The sequence below is a fragment of the Bacillus rossius genome, chromosome 14 (genome assembly GCF_032445375.1).
Source record: "Bacillus rossius redtenbacheri isolate Brsri chromosome 14, Brsri_v3, whole genome shotgun sequence".
NCBI classification, from domain to species: Eukaryota; Metazoa; Arthropoda; class Insecta; order Phasmatodea; family Bacillidae; genus Bacillus; species Bacillus rossius.
Genome location: NC_086341.1, coordinates 14,166,117 through 14,187,226, shown reverse-complemented (window position 1 = coordinate 14,187,226; position 21,110 = coordinate 14,166,117). Strand labels below are relative to the sequence as shown.

The 21,110-nt window shown below is 36.2% G+C and overlaps 1 protein-coding gene and 1 long non-coding RNA gene across 5 annotated transcripts in view; both read left to right on the top strand.

The window, feature by feature from the left end:
* Positions 1–20,610, top strand: part of LOC134538666 (uncharacterized) — a 33,886-nt gene extending 13,276 nt beyond the window's left edge. For 2 of the 4 annotated variants that reach the window (XR_010076195.1, XR_010076192.1), the window contains exons 3-4: positions 15,337–15,428; positions 18,413–20,610. This is a non-coding gene — a long non-coding RNA (uncharacterized LOC134538666). Of the gene's footprint in view, positions 1–15,336; positions 15,531–18,412 lie in introns of all 4 variants that reach the window. The other 2 variants (XR_010076194.1, XR_010076193.1) reach the window with 1 other exon arrangement.
* LOC134538664 (uncharacterized) lies at positions 1,703–14,644 on the top strand. Its single transcript, XM_063380085.1, has 2 exons — positions 1,703–3,798; positions 6,637–14,644. The coding sequence occupies exons 1-2, from the start codon at positions 3,765–3,767 to the stop codon at positions 8,889–8,891; spliced, it is 2,289 nt and encodes a 762-aa protein (XP_063236155.1). The 5' UTR covers positions 1,703–3,764; the 3' UTR covers positions 8,892–14,644.
* Positions 20,611–21,110: the final 500 nt, after the last annotated feature.

Sequence of the window (21,110 nt, the reverse complement as noted above, 5' to 3'; positions counted from 1 at the left end):
AAACGTGAGTGGTGGGACTGGAACCCAAAGAACACTCGAGTGGTCATGAGATATTTCACTCAGAGGACCCGGATCCTGGCGCGTTTTGGCTCAGTGACAAATTTAGTGCTGCACTGTGGCTAGCGTGACCTAAGTTCTACTTTAGAACACACAAAAATAAAAACCAATTTGCCGTCTGGAAGTCACAAGGCTCTAAACTATATAAACAAGGTCATGTTATTTATGAAAAACAAATTACGAACTTTGGGGCGAGTGCGAAAAAATAAATAAAAAAACTCTGTTTTTATGTACCTAGATGTACCAGCTATAGTGCTCAGATTTTGTGTACATAGCTGTACATCAACATTTAATTTTTTTTTAAATGTTTTTTAATCTAAATTTAAAAATGAAAAATCAATATAAATTGCCAGAATTTAAACTTAAAATTCACTGCTAAATGCATAAACAGGAAACATTCAATTCCTAAAAAAATACTACTTGTTTACTTTGTAATTTATTGACTTGGCAATACCGCAATTAAATTTTACATAATAATTTTACACATTGAATGTTATCGTATGTTATCAAAATAAATATAGACAGTCAAATAATAAATTGAAAATTAGGTTAAAATAAACTTTGCTATCAGAGAGGCCTCGCTGAGCTACCTTAAACACATACGAGAGAGAAAGAAAATGACGATCAAAACTGTGTCAACATTAGTGACATGAACAAAGTCAATAAAGTAAAAGATTACTAAAAAAAATTTATGTTTTATAATCCATATGAGAAAATTAAATTTGTTGCTTAATGGCAGATAGACGTTTCGATGTGAATAAAACATTTCATAAAATATTTTGAGAGTCACCAAGATTTTGCTAGCCTAGGGAATGTATTGAAATCATGACCTACACATACATAAATTTATTTAAGAACCTTTTCATGAAAGGCAAGTGTGATTACGCCACTTACAGCTCTCACAAAAATTATCAAAACAAAGCTAGACACATAGATAGGTGCTTATTATAAAATTGTATAGTAACATAATTAAATCACAGGTATCTTTGTACCATTGTAAACAACTAAATATGATGGGAATAATACTGTATTATTAATATTATTTTATGTTGCATCTATTGAAGTAATGTGTACCTATAGTCCCTTTAGTCTCAATTAAGTTCTCAGTAAAAAAAAATACAGATACCTCTTTAAATGTTAAGTGATTTTTTTGGATATAATTTACAAAACATTCCCTCTGAATATTATGTATTTAAGAGGAAATATACTAGTCTATAAACATAGGGCGAGAAATTAATTGTTATTTACGTATTCAACTGAATTTCAAAAGACTTCTTAATTTTATTATTATTAGTATATGTTCTTTTATAGCAATACTGTTCAGCATACACTTAAATTCAATGTAGTTAAAGATTAAAAAAATTATGCGTAAAATATTAAATTTGTTTTTATTTATATATTATTTTATGAGACACTGTATTTTGATATTATGTTCTACATTTATACATTAATGTTAGTGTATACTTAAAATCTATAAAATTTAATATATGAAGTATAAAACACCTTATTTTAATCTTATATGCTTAAAAGTAAATGCCCTTGCACATAAATAAAAAATTAGGGGAGTTTTTTTGTTTTATTTATTTTATAATTATTATTACTAAAATTATTTGACGTTACAAATTTTCAACAATGAAAATTTTATAATGTATTCATTATTTCTCACATTATTAGGTTAATATTAGTGAAGGAAACATGGTAAATTGCCCTGACACAGGGCTTGTGTGTTGGCTACAGCTAGCAGCTGACAGGAGTTTATCAACAAGGACTAACGTCGTAGACCACGTGGGTGTCGCAGGTCGCCGACCACCAAAGGTAGGGGGAAAGGGGTGGTCTGTTTACGTCTGGTGATAAGACGCGTCACTTCCGTCGCTCTGGCGACTGCGCGCCAAGCCATTGACAGGAGGGGGTAGGGGTGGCTGCTGATAGCTGGCCCAGGGCTGCCAACGCCCAAAGATAATGGCGTGCTGGCATCGCGCACGGCAAAAGACGTGGCGTTAGACGGCGTAACATTTAGGTGTGCAAAGTTGGCAGCCTTGTCAAAATGGTTGCGGGCCTAAGGTAAGAGGCAAAACGTAAACAAATGTATCATTTACAACACAGCTGACTGGAAATGATAACGGGAGAAAAACATACAAGAATTCCTGCAAGAAGATGCATAGCCAGAATCAATGAAGAAAATTTATAATTTAGTGTAGGGGTAATGGCCTCACTTGAAAGACCAGATACGCGGCGCGAATTTACGACAAAACGCTCGCATGCAGTTCACAAAAAAATTTTATAACATAAAGAAGTTTTATAAGTTATACCTATATTAAAAACAGGGTTCCCACGCTCTGAAAGTCCTTGAAAAGTGCTTGAAATATTTTGAAGTAATTAAGGGCCCTTAGAAGTGCTTGAAAAAACTTTTAGGTGCTTGAAAGTGCTTGATAAAGTTTACACTGTAAGTTATAATTACGTTGTACATATTTATTTAGGACAAGTTTTTAGTGTGGCACCGTAATTTAATTCTACGATAACTTATTTATGGTATGTTCAAATAGTTGTCATTTTTACATTGAATAATGCCTCGTTTTTCGACGGCATACGATAAGATATCTTCTATGCACTATTTTTATCGGCAGTTATGGTGTCATCAGTGTTTTTGTTCTGACAAATGACGATCACTTTCATTTGCTTTGTGTCTAGATTGTAGAGCATTACTCTATGATTGTCCGTTGCTGCAGCCATGTTGGAATTTGCAGTTTGTTGACTTCGTTCTCGTAAAAATGCCGGGAGGGAAGTGTGTTTTTAGGGCCGGTTTCACCAAAGTAGTTTAAGCAAATTAATCTCGATTAGTTTCAATATAAACTCGTTTAGTCGATTGTGCGTTTCACCACATGCGTAATCTCGATTTTCCAGAGTAAAGCGAGATTTTATATTAACTGGCCAAGTTCTTCCAGTTTGCGCAGCTAATCTCGCTTAACGTATATAAACAAATGGCTCGAGCAGCTTACAATGTTATATTTGAAGAAGATTCGGATGGAGATGATTTTATTATTTTGCGTCGACCTCGTACAATTCGCGAAAGGAGTAATTATTTTGAAAACTTTGATGAAGTGGACTTTAGAACCCATTTCCGTCTGTCGAAACAGTCTGCACATATACTGATCTAACAAAACTGACTTCTCATGTGGCGAAAGATTTCGACTTATTTGTAGCTTTTCTTTAATTACAGCTGAAACTGCACCATTGCCAATCATGTTTATATGCGATATGACAATTTCCACGATATTACTAATTTTTCAAAAAAGTAAAAAGTTTTTTTTTTTTAGGTTAATGCGGCCACCATAAATTACGCTCGGCCAAAAGCTGCATCTAAAAGAGGGGAAAAAATACATATTCGGGTATCTCCGACAGATATTCGGGTATATTAGCTAGGTAATGGGTGTTTTTATGTGGAAGGCATTTATAAATCGAGTTTTAGAAATCTCGATTAATTTAAACTTGTGTAACGATGGTGAAACACACGTCGGAATTAAACTTACGATTATACTTAATCTAGTTTTGTAAATCTCGTTTTGTAACAAAATTAAACCTGCTTGGTGAAACCGGCCCTTAGTGATGCGTGGCTCGCAAACGATATTTATTCATTATGGTTAGTGAAAGTGCCTGAAAAAAATAAAGCAAGATGTTCGTTTTGTTCAAAAAATTTTGACGTAAGTAGCATGGGTGAAGCTGCTTTGAAATGTCATATTAAAGGTAAGTCATATTTTTATTTGATCCATTATGAATTTTCTGGTTTGTTACAAATTATGTACTGAATTGCTGCATTTGTAATTTTTTTTATTGAAAATCGGTAAATTGGCATAAAGTTGGTGTTTAGTCTACTCCGATTATCTGTGTTGCGGATTAACCATGCATATTTCACTTTCACAAACCGTTAAAACAAAAATAACTTTTTTTTTTCCGTGCGCGCACAATGGCAACGGAACTTTGTAGCATTTAATATAATGTAATGAATTAGTAATGCAACTTAATATGATGAATCCACCAACAATAATTTTCTCTTTCCTCAGTTGCTATCAGCTTCCTTCATTCTATAATTTCCGAAGATGCCCAAATGTTCAGTAAATGTTTGTATTCAGCCATTCTGCGCTGCCTATCAGCAGCTCTAGAGAGAAAATCTAGAAGCTTCCGGGATAGTTTATACTTTGATACTAGGATGCGCTGGGATGGAAAACACACATTTAATAAACAACAGTCTGGAATTAATTTAACAGATTAAATAATATTTATAATAATAGAAAATGTTAAGTAATTTTTTGTTTTTTAAATTCTCATTAGAACTGAAATATATCTTCGGTATCAATAACTTTATTATTTTGTAACTCAGAAATGTTGGTAATGCATACATGAAAAAAAAGTATGACAATATATTACCGTATTTAGCTTAATATTGTTCATGAAATTTAAATTTAATATAAGTTTGATTAATCCGTAAATGTTTAACATATTTTAAAATGTTTCTTTTGGTATATGAAAGCCAGATGGAGGCTATTTGCAGATGACTGTGTAGTGTATGAGGTTGTGGGGGAAGGGGGATGTTTAGCAGAGGACTTGATAAGGTTGGAGCAATGGACGGAGAAAAATGGAATGTCCTTGAATGTTGGTAAGACAAAAGTTGTCAGATTTACAAAGAGGAGGAAAGTCACACGAAATGTATATTACTGGAAGGGGCAGGAGATAAGAGAGGCAGCAGGATATAAGTACCTGGGGGTGACACTGAAAAATGACCTAGGATGGGCGGAGCACATAGAGGGGGTGGTCAGGAGGGGAAGGCAGGCGCTGGGGTTGCTTGGTAGGACCCTGCAGGGAGCTGGGAGGAGGACAAAGGAGAAGGCATACTCCACATTGGTCAGGCCAATGTTGGAGTATGCGGCGGCGGTCTGGGACCCCTACCTGGTGACTGAGGTGAAGGAGCTGGAAGGGGTGCAGCGCAGGGCGGCTAGGTGGGTGATGGGAATGTGGAGAAGGAGGGAGGGGCAGGATGGGAAACTGCATAGCCCAACGGAAATGATTAAGGAGTTGGGGTGGGAAACGTTACAGAGGAGAAGAAGAGTGGAAAGGTTGGTCAGGATGTTCAAGGTGCTGAAGGGGGAAGGGGGATGGGGGCAATTGGGAAGCAAAGTACATAGAGGGGAGTACAGAGGACGAAGAGACCATAGATGTAAGCTCCAGAGGGTGTGGAGGCGGACAGAGAGAGGGCGGAACACCTTCCTGGTGAGGACGGGGAGGGAGTGGAATGGGCTGAGGGAGGAAATGGTGGAGGTCAGGGATGGGAGGGAGCTGAGGAGAAAGCTGATGGAGGGGGGGGGGGGGAGAGGGGAGTGAGTGGGAGTTCTTGCCACCGGGTGAAAGCCCAATTGCAGGTTAAGTAATAATAATAATAATAATAAATATTTAACTGTACTTCTAATGTATTTATATACGTATTTATTAGTACTGTAAATTAATTTTAACGGGAGTAGTGTGTTGATTAACATAGTAGCCAGCAAGCGCACTTACCTGTTCGTAAAACGAGTTATTTTTATAAAAATTCTCCCTTATGCAAAATAAGTAGGTATGTAACTAACACAGTTTTAACTAGCGCTATGTATTATTGAAAGAAATTAGGGTGTTAATTTAAGGCTCGATGTTATCAAGGACATCGTCAAGGGGGGTAGGGAGGGGCAGCTGCCTTCCTCTAGAGGAATTAAATTATTTTACTTATTCCATTCCAAGTATTCAGTCTGCACTGCTATAGTCTACTGTTGAAGCATGGCTCTATACATCAACTCGCCCCCCCCCCCCCCCCCCCCCCCCCCCCAGGCCATCTACCGGCGACGCTCTTGGATGTTATAGTGTTTAAGATATTTGGGTTACTAACATTTTAGTCATTTTTTGTGACATTGCTGCTTTTAACCGCCTTTTTCTGTTATCTGTGTATTCCTTGCCAATCATCTCAGATACTCGCGAGTGTATAATGTAGTCGGATGCATGCCGGCTTAGGATGCAAGGGTTCTGGGTTCAATTCCCGGGTAAGGCTTTGGTGTACGTAATTTGAACATTGAATGTGGCAGATTTGACTTTTTGGACATTGGCGTAAAGCTGTAGGCCACATAATAAGTAAAAAAATATTACAGTATTTGTATCGCACACAACATTTTGAAAGTAATTTACCAAAATAATTCAAAAATGAGTAGTTAAGAACATTCTAGGTAGAACATTCTAGGTTTTTAGGTCGTGAATAGCTAAGAATTGATTTTGTTCCTCTTCAATGGGACAAAATGTGAGATGCAAATAACACAAAACTAAAACCAAAGTAAGTTGAAACATGTCCTCAGATTTTAATTTGTGCTTTCATCAATGTTTACCCACATATTTTTGGTAAATTACTTGCAAATTCTCTACATAACCCTACTTTTTAATGGAATGCACATTTTAAGAAAAATTATGTTATACAGAGGAAGTGCCTGAGTGGTTGGCTTAGTTTTCTTAGGACACATTGTTTTGTGATAGTAAATCATAATTATACATATCCTGTTCCATCTCTTTCAGGTAAAAAACATGCTGCTTTCACTGATGCTGCAACAAAATCACTTGGATTGACACAGTTCTTTGGTGTTGAAAACTCCAGCACAGTAAATGTCAAAGCTGAAGAGAATAAAATTAGGCCAGCTTCTGCTTCAGTTGTAGACAGCTGTCATGTTACAAGTGTTAGTAGTTGTAGTAGCAGTTCCAGTCCTTCAGTATCTTCACATTTCAGTGGAACAGATGTTATGAATGCTGAAATAAGATGGGCTTTGAAATGTGCAACCAGTCATTACTCACTTAATTCGTGCGAAGGACTTCCAGAACTATTCAAGAATATGTTTCCTGATAGCAGTATTGCGAAACAGTTTTCATATAGTGCCACAAAATGTGCATATATGATATGCTTTGGACTTGCACCACACTTCAAGGCTGCTATCTTCAAGACTGCCAATGAAGTGGAACACTATTGCCTGTTGTTTGATGAGAGCTTAAATCTTTCTAATCAAAAGAAGCAAATGGACATACACATCAGATTGTGGGACCCAAACAGCGATGAGGTAGTTACAAGGTTTTTCACATCTGTATTTATGGGACATTCCAGCGCAGAAGTAACCCTATCAGCTTTGCAAGAAGCAACAGTAAAGTTGAATCACTCAAAACTGCTTAACTTGTCAATGGATGGTCCAGCTGTGAACTGGAAGCTATTTAATATTCTGAAAGCTGAATTAAAAACGGATTTTGGTTGCACCTTAATAGATGTAGGCAGTTGCACTCTTCACACTTTGAATAATTGCTTCAAACATGGCAGTAGATCTACATCTTGGGATATTGACAGTTTTTTGGTGAGCACATACTGGCTTTTTAAAGATTCTCCAGCTCGCAGGGAAGATTATTTGAATCTTTCTGTAAACAAAAAACTCCCCTCTAAGTTTTGCAAACATCGTTGGTTGGAAAATGTTCCAGCAGCCGAAAGAGCACTCGAAATTTGGGACGACTTGAAGAAATATGTCGGAGAAGTTGACAAGGGACATCTTACAAAAATTAAATGTAAGTCTTACCTTATTGTTAAGGAGGCATGTCAGGATGTTTTGATGCCAGCAAAGTTGAACATTTTCCTTTCGGTCGTCAAACTGTTACAACCTTTTCTTACGAAGTATCAAAGTGACAAACCACTCTTGCCTTTCTTAGCTGAAGATCTAAGAAATATGATTGTTAGTTGCTTGCAGAGTTTCAATATTATGAGGAATGAGTACATTTCGAAATTATCTTCACCATACCAGGTTTCACTCTTTGACTTTAAAGACAGAAAGTGTCTTTTAAGTTCATGCAAAGTTAACTTGGGGTTCATTGCTGATAGACTAGTCAAAGAACTTGTTCACAAAAGGGAAGTTTCAGAAAAAGAGGTACTAGAACTCAGACATGAAACACAGAATTTCATTTTCTTGATGCTTGAAAACCTAGTGGTAAAATCCCCAATCAAGTATGCCTTCGTTCGAAGCCTTTCGTGTCTTGATCCAAGATTTATGCTAACCGATAGCCACAGCTGCTACAAGAAGATGAAGCAGATTTTGTCAATTATTGTAAAGGCTAAACAACTTCAGGAAAAGATGTGTGATGAAATCCTGTTGGAGTATCAAGAATTGCTCCGATATGCTCATGAAAACAAAACAGCATTTAGTGACTTTTCCCCTGATGTGTCTCGAATTGATGTTTTCTTTCGCAATTACCTTGGTGGTGAGAAAAAGTTTGTGAAACTGTGGCCAGTTATAAAAATGCTTTTAATTTTTTCACATGGCCAAGCAGCTGTAGAGCGAGGGTTTTCTGTTAATCGCCATATAGAAGTGGAAAATCTAAAGGAAGATTCGTATGCAGCAAAGAGATTAACCATTGAAGAGGTCAGAAAATGTGGCGGTGTTACAAATGTTCCTCTAACAAGAGAGTTGCGGGCTTCTGTTGCAGCAGCTCGTCAGAAGTACATGTCATACTTGGAAGAGGAACGCAAGAAAAAATCTAATGCGCTGGAAAAGAAACGTAGTCTTCAGTTAAGTGAGGAGTTAGAAGTTCATAAAACAAAGAAGATTCGACTACAACAAACAATAGACAGTCTCCAAAAATCTGCCGATGAACTTGCTGAGCAGGCAGAAAAAACTGAAAATGTGAATTTGATTATCCAGTCAAACAGTTTTAGAAAGACAGCTAAAGAAAAGTTACTTGAAATTAAAAAGATAGAAAAGAAAATTCAAGAAGTATCGAAAAGTTACTTGAAATTAAAAAGATAGAAAAGAAAATTCAAGAAGTATCTGAAAACATGAGGAGAGTAAAATAATCAAAATTGTTATATTTTGTTGTGCTATATTAAATATTAATATCATGAACCCTTGAAAGATGTACTGTAAACTGTCTGAGTACATTCCTATTTTCTAGTAGTAATGAGTAAAAAGTGCATTAATATTATTATCTTGATATGCAACCTGTAATTATATGTGCGTGTAGATGTAAAACTGTGCAGTAACTTAGCATGTTGTAAATTATGCAGTTGATAAATATTTGATATTGCATCATTGGTATGTATTTTTGCCACACTCTTAAACATAGCATTGTTATGAACAGGAATTCTGTAATAATGGGACTGTCAAGGTTATAGTATTTGAAGTTAGGAATTCCATGAGTGCTAATTCAATATTCTTAAATTTAAATTCCTACCAAATACCTACCTAACCAAATGCCTACCTAAATAACTTACTATAATAATTGTGAACCAGTTCGGTATAATGTTAAACTCAGCCAATTTGCAATGTTACTGTCCCTCCGATAAGCTTTTATCTTTTTGTTTATAAGTAATAGACAGGAAAAAAAAACAATTCTGCACATGTTCATAATATAACTATAAGTACTAAAATTATTTCATAATATTTAAGTCCTTGAAATTTTGGAAAAAGTCCTTGAAAGTACTTGAAAAGTGCTTAAATTTTTTCATCAAAAAGGAGTGGGAACCATGTAAAAAGGTAGTGACAACCAAAAGACAACAAACCCATTATGCTACCATTTTGTAAGAAACCATGCTCTGATTACCATTTGTAATTAACCTGTGTTCCTGTAGACTTAGTAGGTACTTAAAAAAAAACAAAAAAGGCCTAGAAACGTACGGGCCATGGCATACGTCAAGAAGACATATGAACAGTGAACAGAGACGGAACACAGGTACAATACAAAGAATTTAGGTGTTAACACCCCAAAAGGTTGGTGGGTGTTAAGGTGGATCGTAATCTATAAAAATATAAATAAAACAATTAAATCTGGTTACTTCTAGATTATTTTAATGGTTAACTTATTTTATTTTGAACAAGCCAGATTTTTCATAATAGGTATGGTAGTTAATACTTTTGGTCACCACTTTAATGACTTACAAACTAGTGACAATATATATTTTTATCAAAATCCACAGGTTCAGTAAACTCAAAGTTTAGTACATTAAATTATAATAGAATTGAATTTTAACACGCGCAGGCCGGCCGCGGATACTTTGATAATTCAGGGTGGCCAGCCAACCGGGAAATCGGGAAATAGCCAGGATTTCTTGAAAAAACCAGGAATACCTGGAATCAACCAGGAATTTTTATTAGAACCGGGAATTTTTTTTATGAAGTAACGATCGCAAAAACATACGGCTGTTAAATGAGCACGTTCACCACCCGTCGAAGCACGACAGTATGCTAGTGAGCTATATTTTGTGAAAGTTTATTTGTTCATATTGCATTTAAAACTTTTGTAGTACGTAAGAAACCGTTAACAATTCAGACTTCCATACTTATTATGTTTCTGTATTCAAAAGCAACAGCATTTTGGCTGAAAATGTTGTTGTAGGGTGGTAGTAATTTCTCGCACGGCATGTTGGTAGCACTAGTTTTGTATGTATATTTGTTTTTACTTTGCGCTCATGTTGTTGCGTCACGGTATCACGGACACGGATACTTTTCTCGAGTTTTTTTAAAAGTTTAGTTGTGCGGGACGTTGTTTTGAATTTTTTAATCTAACATGTAATTGGCGCAGACTATCAAAATGTCAACGAGTTCGGTCACCACATACAATGACAAATATACGGAAGAGTTTGAATGGGTGGAGAAAGATCCAAAGTGCAGGACAAACGCTATTTGCAATTTGTATAATGTTAAAATCAATATCGGTAGCATGGATGGGAAGAACAGCATTAGCCAGCCACGCAAGAGGGGCAAAACACGTGCGTTTGGTGTCAAGTAATTTTTGTGACGTGAGATTATAAATTTTTTTGTTGGTGGTAGGTTTTGTTTTAAGCAAGTTCATTGATTTAATTTTTAAGCCTATAGTTAAGTTGTCTATTGTTAACGCCAATAAAACATCATATTGTGTGTGCTTTGTGTAACAAAAATACAAATTGTATGCAAATATTGATAAAAACAACCCTTGAAAAAACCTGGAAATAACCAGGAATTTTATTATCCCAGAAGAGTGGCCACCCTGTAATTACTTTACAGATTACATTTATTTTAAAGCAAGTTGCACAAACAAGGTTTCAGAGTAATAAAATCAAAAATAAACAATTTTTCATTATTTGGATTGACAAGTACCTTTGATTACTATATTTTATACCTTTTTCTTTAATTGGTAGTTGAATAGTTCGCAAATTGTTCGTAGAGAATTTAAAACTTTAAGATTTCTTACATTGTGTCTTCCAAACATAGACTTAGCTGCATGCGAAGTGCTGACATCCGAACGGCGTGACGGGGCGGATAGCGGACTAAAGTTGACAGCACGATGCATGGAATTTAGATGGCCGAAATCAGGAACTCAGTGCGGGTAGATGTGGTTGTCTACCCGTCACTGGGGATGGAAAACCCCACTGTGAAAACAAAAGTTCACACAGCGTTATTAAGTGGTTATGGCCAGTGGGAAAGTTCTCGGCCACAAAGGGCTCAAGAAAACAGGAAATCAAAAGGGCACTAAAATCTCTACTCACCAAATTGTGGGGTAGGTCGGTGGTACTATCTATCCATGATGGTAGACGTCCACTAGCGCGGTTGCACGCACTTAATTCGCCAGAAAAACACTAACACTAATATGATGTTTAAACTTAAAATTGTAAGGGGATTTTCCCCCTGGTCGTCGCGACTACATCCTATATTCTTTGATGTCCGACTTCTTAGTAGGAGAGACGCGGTCGCGATAGAAGTAGCGCGGCAGATGTAGGATGCTCCCTGTACCACAGTTGATTGTCGACTCTCTCTACTTGAGAGAGTCCCTTGGTTCCTGCATGGGCTCAAAACCGAAAAGGGGGAGGGGGGAAGAGAGAAACAGAGTGGGCGGAGCTAAGCGGGCCATGGGAGGAAAAGTACCTTGGGATTGGTCAGGGCTTGTGCCACAAGAAAAATATAAAACTCTCTATGAGCGCCATCTTTAGTTGGGACAGGCGCCATGAGATAGCGCACCGAGCGGTGGCGTAGCTGTATGCCGTCTAAGGCAAAGGGGGATTGGAAGGTGGTGTTCCCTGGCGGGAGAAACAGACATTAGCATGCTTAGTTTCAGTTGTGCTCGAGAGATCGCGCACAAGCCTCGTGCGTGGAGCGCAAACATAGGCGTGGCTTGTTCCTAAAGGAGAGGAGGGGTTGACGAGGGAAGGGGCATGGTCTTGTCTCGGTCATGGTTCCTGGAAGCATAGCAAAAAACCTAAGAGGGCCAGAGGTGGCGGGGAAGTGCTTGTTTTATGCCGAGACCAGCACATCCGCTTTGCTCGCCAGGGCCTCGAGCCTGGGAAAGCGAGCTAGGCTCGCCTGACGAGGCAGGTACCCCTGCGTGAGAAACAAGGCGGAAGGCACGTTAGGCAGGGAGAGTTATCATGTCTGTTCCTGCATGCCGGCGAGATAAAATTGACTCGGCTAGCCTACGCTGCGTGTAAGTGTCTGCATGTCTCTGCCGAGACGTTGAGACTCTCTAAAACCCACTAGTAAAGTTTTAATATGTATAGCCCTGGGTGGTATAGATGAGAAAATAAATTTTGATGAGGTACTCTAGCTTATGGGAAAGCAAAAATATTTTAATAAATAAAAGTTGAAAAATTGAGCCATTAAATTACTGATTTTCGGCTCAGTAATGTGACATTTTTTTGTTCCTACATATTTTATAGTCGGGGCAAAAAATTCTCCTGAACAGAACCGTCACCCTGGTGATAGGGTGTTGTGAATAAGAAATATAATTAAATAAAACATATAAATAAAAAGATAAATAAAAAAAAGTAATATCTTTATTGTTAATCATGTGAAACATAATAATTTTTATTTTCATTATAGTGCATGATTAGATCGGTAATTAGCTTGGTTTGTAGCATTTCGGGTCCTTCTACCTAAATTGATTCGTCTAATAGGAGGCATATCTATATTATAGATTATTTTGTCACATGCAATAATTAGCGATCATAGGTAAATGAACACTGCACAAAACACTATATAGGTAAGAATTTGTTTAGTGTATAAGTTGACAAAAGCAAACTCATTAGGGTAGATAACCTAAAATCCAAGGAAAAAAAAAAAACAGACATTGACAGTTTGTTGCTGTTTCAACTTTTTTTTAATTAGATATGACTTGGAGTCAAAACCTTCAAGCCGTATTTAAAATAGGGTAATGCAATAATAAAAACTTAAACTTATGAAATACTTTTTGTAACGCTGGTTTTGTTTGACTGATGTATTGACTTGAAAACTGATGCATTTTAAAGTAAAACAAATGAAATAATATCGCGAAGCCAACCAAATTAAAACTATTCGATTTGGTTTTTTTTTTTTTTGTTTATCTGTGCTCCAACGCACACTGTTTTGATAGATATGATTGAACTTTGTACAGAGGTAATAAAGTGCAAATTGACTCTTTGACGTTAGGAACATACCTACATTGTTTAAACAACAATGAGTGCTCGTTTTAGTTAGAAAACGTTTGTATGGGAAAAATAAAAGGGCTGGTTTTAGGGTTTTTCCGGCAATTATTCGAATTTTTCTCGCCGTAAAAACCATCTTTGAACTTCAACGAACATTTAAAAAAAATTGGCCAAATTGGTCCAGGCGTTGTTGAGTTATGCGCTTACCAACACATTTTGCGATTCATTTTTATATTATAGATTTGCACGTGCTATGTGTTTTAAGAAGGTATTTTGTATTTTATTAGACATTTTTAATCATTACTATTTTTTATGTAATTATTCACAAAGAAGTCGCTGTACTAGATTTTCGCCGGTTTAGGCCTACTTTTTCAGGTTTTTTCTAAATAAGTTTAATTTTGTAAAGTAATTTGTATTATAATTGCTGTTTGTAATGTTCATTAACGTGTGGAATGATTCTAGAACAAGGGACTGTGTCTGGTGTGATGGTTAGAAAGAGAGGCATGAGAGGCCTGTAAGTGTAAGTGAGAAAGAAACAGTAATTCCCCTCAGAGATAGATAAAGACGGGAATTCCCCCACTGCGTGGGAACTGAGTGATAACTGCTGTCTCACAGTGTGGGAGAGAGAACGAGAATGGGAGTCCCCGATTTTGATGTGAAATTGAAAAGAGACAGATCAAGGGAAGCCCCGAGTTATGTGTGTACAGGGTTTTTTCATGTATTGTAATTTGTTCTGTGATTGGCTTGTGATTTGTAGAGTGAATGAAGCGTGCGTGTGATTGGTCGGTGAGGTCATGTGACTTCTACTCCCTGCGTGGAGGAGACATGTCATGACCTCATGAGTTCATCAGTAGTCGTCGGGCGATCGCTGCCAGGCGAGGCCGCGTTTCGGCGGCTCGCGGTTTTTCGCTAGGTGCGGCCGTGTTTGAGGCCGCACATATTTTGGATATTTCCAGCAAAAGGTTATTGAAAGACTTAATCGACGTTATTTCTTTTTATTAAATTTCATCGCCCGAGCTGCGAGTATTCTCGACAGGCGAATGTACGACTGAACGAGTGAATGAAACATTGGAAGTGTTTGGATTCGTATGTGCATTCTATCTTGAGAAAATAAAAACAACAAAATTATAATCTGCGTTGAACATCTGTTTATTTTTGTATGTAACGAACCGTTATATGCTATCTCGATTACCGAAAGTCCGGAGGAAAATGAATTTGCCTTAAAATGCACGCAATACTAGTTTTTAATGGGTAAAACTAAAAACTTTTAAATTTCCCAATAAAAATAATTAAGGGTGCACATGCTGACTTTTGTCTGTACTTTCTCATTTGTAAAAACTCTGTTTAAAACAGATACATTCAGAACAAAAATAAAATTTGAGAATTTGTATTGTTAAAGTTACTCAATAAGAAGAAATGCATGATCAAACTAATTGAATAATTTTTTTTTTTTGATCTTTGCATTTAGGTGCAAACTTTGTATGGAAATAACATTCCTTGAATTACAAATGTTAAAAGAATTTTTTATTTTATTTGAATTTAGTTTTGGTTAATGCTACTTGATTTCATGATTTAACTTGCATTTTGGTGGTATATGGTAATATGGTGAATTAACTTGAATTTCATTTGTATTGATATATTTTTCAAGGTTATTTCTATTTAAACGTAATCCGCCATATAATCTTGTCCCTAACCTATGTGTTGGGAAACTGACATTTTTTTATTTTTTTTTTTATCTGTGGTTGCTGAACCGAGACAGCAGATGCAAGACTCGCCAGCGCAGGCAGAGCAGTGAAAGTTGTTTGGTACTGCTGTGTTGGCAGTTGTCGACAGGGGTGATGTGCTCCTACAACATCCACGGGGACTCCTCGGCCGGCTGGAAGCAGTAAGCGGCCTGGAGGCTCAACGCCTCATTGTGAGTGACTCATCCTCACTTTCACGTTATCGACGAGCAACAAAGCTTTGACTTCATCGGGAGAAACCTTCTAAACATCCTCCTGGAATCGACTCACTTCAGGTACAAGGTGGTTTTGAAACCAGTCGTTTGTGATTTCTTGTGTGAACCACACATTCTTTGAGTTGTAATAGTGAACAGGCGGGTTATTTATAATGTCCTAGAGGACACGCTGCCTGCGAGATTTTCCCACAACAACTGATTTAAGGCGGTGACTTCCATCAGCGTTTGCACACAGTAAAGCAGAAAGTCTCTCCTTACTAAGTTTTCGTCCAGGTGCAGTACCCTCCCACTTGTAGGCCTGTGTGTTTTCTGGTAGTGATATCCAAAACAGCCCCGTCTCGTCGGCGTTGTATAGTTGTGCACGAGATAGGTTTTCTTCTTCAAGTAGATCATTTAGCCACTTTCTAAATGGCTCAACACTAGCGGTATCAGCACTTAAGGCTTCGCCAAACATTCTCTTGTTGATTATGGCGTGTCTGTTGCGAAAACGCCACAACCGGCCATCACTTTCTCGGAACTCTATGTTCCGGTGCATCGCTAGTCTTTCAGCGGCTGCTTGCAGCTCTACACCACGCACTGCGATGCCACTTGATCATTGCTGTACATATCATTTGTAAACTGCTTCTACAAGATCTGTTTCTGTAGGCTGCTTAAGCCGTTTTCTGCTGGAAACAATTTTTCCGAGTCACACTTGATTACAAACTGCTTAAACTTGTCTTAATTTTTTCTTATGTCCGACACTGTTTCGCGATACCGTACTCGAGACATAGATTCGCCATAGAAACACCAGACTCAGGTTTTTTTATCAATTTTAATTTTTCAGCAACAGTCAAAGTCACGCACTTTCTTTTAGGCCCCATTGTAAAATGTGAATGTTCATAACACGAAAAAATTGCGGCGTGCAGAACTGGGGAAGTGTAACGAGTGTTAACAATAAGCTAGCCGCATACTTGCATGTACACCGGCTGTTTAACAGCACGTGACGCACAGTAGTCCGTGCACCTTGAGAGAGGGGAAGAGAAGGACGTGTTCTAGCTAGCAGCCGGCCGGCTATGACGCCACGTCTCCGCTGGCAAGGCAGCATTGTCAAGTCTCTGACATCTGAATTGCCAATTTTGTCCCCTTCAAAGAATCTGCCGATACCACGCTGTACATACTTTGTTTGTTTTTTTGCTCATTATTGAACACCGCCATTGCTTTTATGGTGTCTTATACGTTAAAGAAATTAATATTTTCTGTTGCAAATTTTTAAAATTTATTTATTTATTTTTAATGGTTGTCCGACTTATCCGATGTTCGGAACATCGAAGTTCCACTGATCGAGGGTTAACTGAACACACAGCCTGATTACGGCTTATCACTACTAACCCAGCCAAACTGTAGGGACTGGAGTTGTAGGTCCGTCCGTTCTGCCACGAGGGTTTTTTTTGACGTGACGTCTAATAAATCGATGAACGCTGGCTGCACGCACAAAATTGTCCCACTACGGATGTCCCACTACATGCGTGGCATCTCTCTGGTATGTTGCGGATGGTACAGAGAACTCGGCCGGCACGTGGCGGCATACTGGTTCGAGGTTATTGTTGTGCACCGCGCCACGGGAGTATATTCGCAAGGAAATGGCGTTCTTACAAGTAAGTATTATTTTAATTACTAGTGTAAATCAGTATATTTAAACAGTGGTGTATGAGTATTGATTTAGCTGTGTAACTAAATATTTATTGCTGGTATGATACTTTTCACGCTTTAGTTTGAGATTGGTAATTATTTGTCATGAGTTATTATTTGATCAACTAAATCACACACCGTATTATAGTTATGAGCCCACGAGCGTGTAAATATTTTGAGTCCAACAGAGAATATGCTAGTTAAAATAAATTCAAAGAAATATTGTGCGTGGAATATTATTAATTTAGACCATCTGAAACTATTATTCTTAAAATGGACTCGTGGTCGTGTGGTTAGCATGGATGACTTCCAATCCAAAGGTTATCGGTTTTGAATCTCAGCAGCTGCGAATATTTTTTGTACTTGTAAAAATAAATACGTTGCACGCAACATTTCAAAAGTAATAAATATATTTGAATTAATGAATGCAAATAAAAGTAAATTTATTAATTAAATTGTACATTTCATTTCACTCCTTTGTATCCATACAAAATAGTGATAATTCAATAAAATTGATTCAATTTTATTCATAAAAGTATGCAGAGGAAGATTTTATCATACAAAAGATAGAAAAATTTAAAAAAAAATTTCTTCCTCAAAGAATATAATATTTTTAATGCCTAAATGGTTTGGTTGCAATAACCTATTACGGCTCAGTCTCAGGCCGAATATATTTCCTTTTCTTCTGGATCAATAATTTCATCAATGTTTTGTTATGACGTTGTCACATTAAACTATCATCCGTAAACCGACTTTACAGACAACCAATTTTTTTTTTCTATAAAAAAGGAACACGTTTTTAAGCAGTTTTGTCATAGAATGTTGCATTAGAAAGTGTAAGAAATCTCATGTCAAAAATAATGTTTTGATACAGTTGCATCACAAAAACCAGTCGGAATAGACGTGATGATTAGGTATGTACTGTGCCAGTTCACATGCTGCATGGCCAACACACTCGCTCCCCCTTCTCACACACTGGCTGGTTACCTTCTTACAGACAGCCGTGTCGCCGTAGCCGCCCGACAGACGGCTGAGTTCATGATGTTTTGCTGAGCTATTTTAATTAAACAATTTATACATTATTGTAACATTTATTAAAAACCAGCACAGGCTAGTTATTTATGCCCATATTCAATGCAATGTTAATTTTTTTTTTTAACCCACAGTGAAAATTTTTGCATTAAATTGCACTAGATGTTACTAAACGAAAAATATCCATATATCCATATGCGGGTAAACACGGTATGCCTTGCATGGCACGTTGATGTTCTCAGACGAGAGTTTGTCGCCGGAGAAAGCGGAGGACGCTCCTGGGAAATAAAAACAAGTTGACGTGAATCCCTCCACTGGAACACTGGTTGTGTGCGTCGACGTTCGCAGTCTCCCAGAAACGAGAACTTTCTGCAGTTGGTTGCGACTGCCACAGAGTGTATGCAGCAGTCACTCTTCATTCCAGGAAGGTTTTTTTTTTTTAATTTTCTTCTTGATTCTTGGAAATGTTTCCTAAACAAATTAATTTTCTCTTCTGCCTTAGATCTAGTTTTTTTTAGTTGTAATTTCAGTATGATATTTTTTAAAATTTATTGTGGTGAAGCAATGCAGTTGAAAATGGATCTGTTAAAATTATTTTTGCGAGATGTTATTTATGGGATCTATATGTCAACCATGTGTAAAATTCGTCACATTTTGTGACTTCTAAACAACAGAGTTAGTAACTTTTAAGACACATGCTGCATAGTTATGAAAACTTGGATAAACAGTATATACACAAATTCAGAGAATTATATATATATGTGTGTGAAGTATATTTTTGTATGATGTACAGGGAAACATTGCTAATCGTACTATGACACATTGTTAAACATAATGATTGATACAGCCAATTGTGTTTTCCATGAAAGTGCCTGACAATGTATTCAAAATTGCAGTCTTTAGTGAAGCAAAAAAAAAAAACTATTATGTTGGCACAATTTTAAAAGGATATTATTAAATTATTAATATTAAACATGAAATTGTGTTTTGTTATGTCAAAATGCTTGAAGTTTTGTTTAATAGCAGAGTTGTGAAGTTTAGTGATAAGCTGGTATATGAGTTATTTGCTAAGCCCTTGCACTGCCTGTGGTGGATCCCCCACCATTTGCTAACATTACTTTTGTATAGTGTTTGGTGCGCCAACTTTTTATCATTAAATTTGCATTGAAAAAATATCACAAAATGGTAGATGATACCATACTAGTCTTCTAATGACTAATGAATGGGTCAGTAACTGAACTGGTTTATTTGATTGACATGTATATTTAAATGTTGTCAATGGAAACTTTTGTGTTCTTTTTGCAAGATTGAATTTGAATATCGTTTAAATTTCAATAAGCAGTTTGGTTAGAATTTCTGACAGCTTAGTAACACATGTTTACAATATCAAATATTTTTCTAATCAAAATGTACAGTGTAACTATGTCTCCAACAAGTCAAAGAAATTATTTTTTGCAAAAAAGCTGTTAAATTTAAAAAAAAATTATTACATATAAAAAGTGTGTTTGTATGTATTATGCTTGCAGAAAACACATCCACATTTCAGAATATCTTCTCAACTTAATACTTGCTACAATTTGGTCATTTAGATTTTGTGTGTTAGTTCGCATTTGCTTTATTAATAGGCAACAGATAATGTGAAAAATTATTAGATTCGTCTAGTTGAATATTTAACTATTAAATTTAATACATTTTGTAAAATTGCAGACACCTGAATGAAGTGTACCAAAACTGTTTGTTCTGTTTGGTATTGCATTACCTGAAAATTTTTTTTATGTAATTATATTTTAAACATATGTTGTTGGCATGCATGTAATGATGCTAAGCAGGAATGTTTGGAAAATGTTTTTCATCCATAGCAGTATTTGCTATAGTACATTGTGGTTGTGCTTAAAACACAGGAAGGAAAACCATAAAAATAAATGACCATACAACTGAAGCCATTACTGCTAATAATAATAATGACCATTGCCATTTTAAAACATAAACAGGAAAAGCAGATGTATGTGATTCTTGCAGGAGATAAATACAGGTGGCCATCTTTAACTTGCCGTTTTGGCCCTATGCGCAGTTTGGCTCTCCGATGATTCTAGATAGGAGACCCAGACTCAAAAAGTATAAAAATGTAAAATTTAAAACTTGTCAAGTCCATTATGTAACTAGTAAATGATAATAATCATACTTTCAAAAATAATGGGCAAGCTGCAGATGGCAACTTGTCTCGACCAAATATAATAGAAATAATTTGAAACATTTATTCTCTAGCAAGCAAAATAACACAAACTGTATTGTATGTAAAATTTAATTAAATGTTATTTTATGTAATGACAAATATTTCTTTATTAGTTGGAACCAGTGGTACTGTATTTATTGTGAATTTCTATATATACTAGAAGCAAAAATAAAATTTGTTTGGACAGAAAATTCATTTTGTCTTATTACTCAACTGACTAACAATATTTTTCGTTATTAAACTAGAAATAAAAATTTTGTGTGTTGGACTTAGGGCAATAATTTTTGTAAAATTTTGAGGAAATTGTCATTAAATTTCAATATTTTTGGTACTTCCTATACTAAGTTTAGCAATTGTTTATACATATTAGTTTTTAATGCATCATTTCATCAACTATTTGCTAATTTGAATGTCAGAATTAATGAAAATAACCTCCAAATGTTACTAAAATTATTGTTCTAAGTCCAACATCAAAAAAATTGGTTCCTAGTTTAAGTTTTAAAAAAATAAGTAGAATAACAGGAAGTTTAGGTAGGGTTCAATAAAAATTTATTTTTTCACAGAATAAAAATACATCATTAATGGATAGGCCTGGACAGATAAGATTTTAGTTTAGTATCCAGCTAGAAAAAAAGGTAAATATGCAGTTACTTCCAAGATACAGTTAAAAGTGTAACATGGGCTACAATTATTATGTTTAAAATATT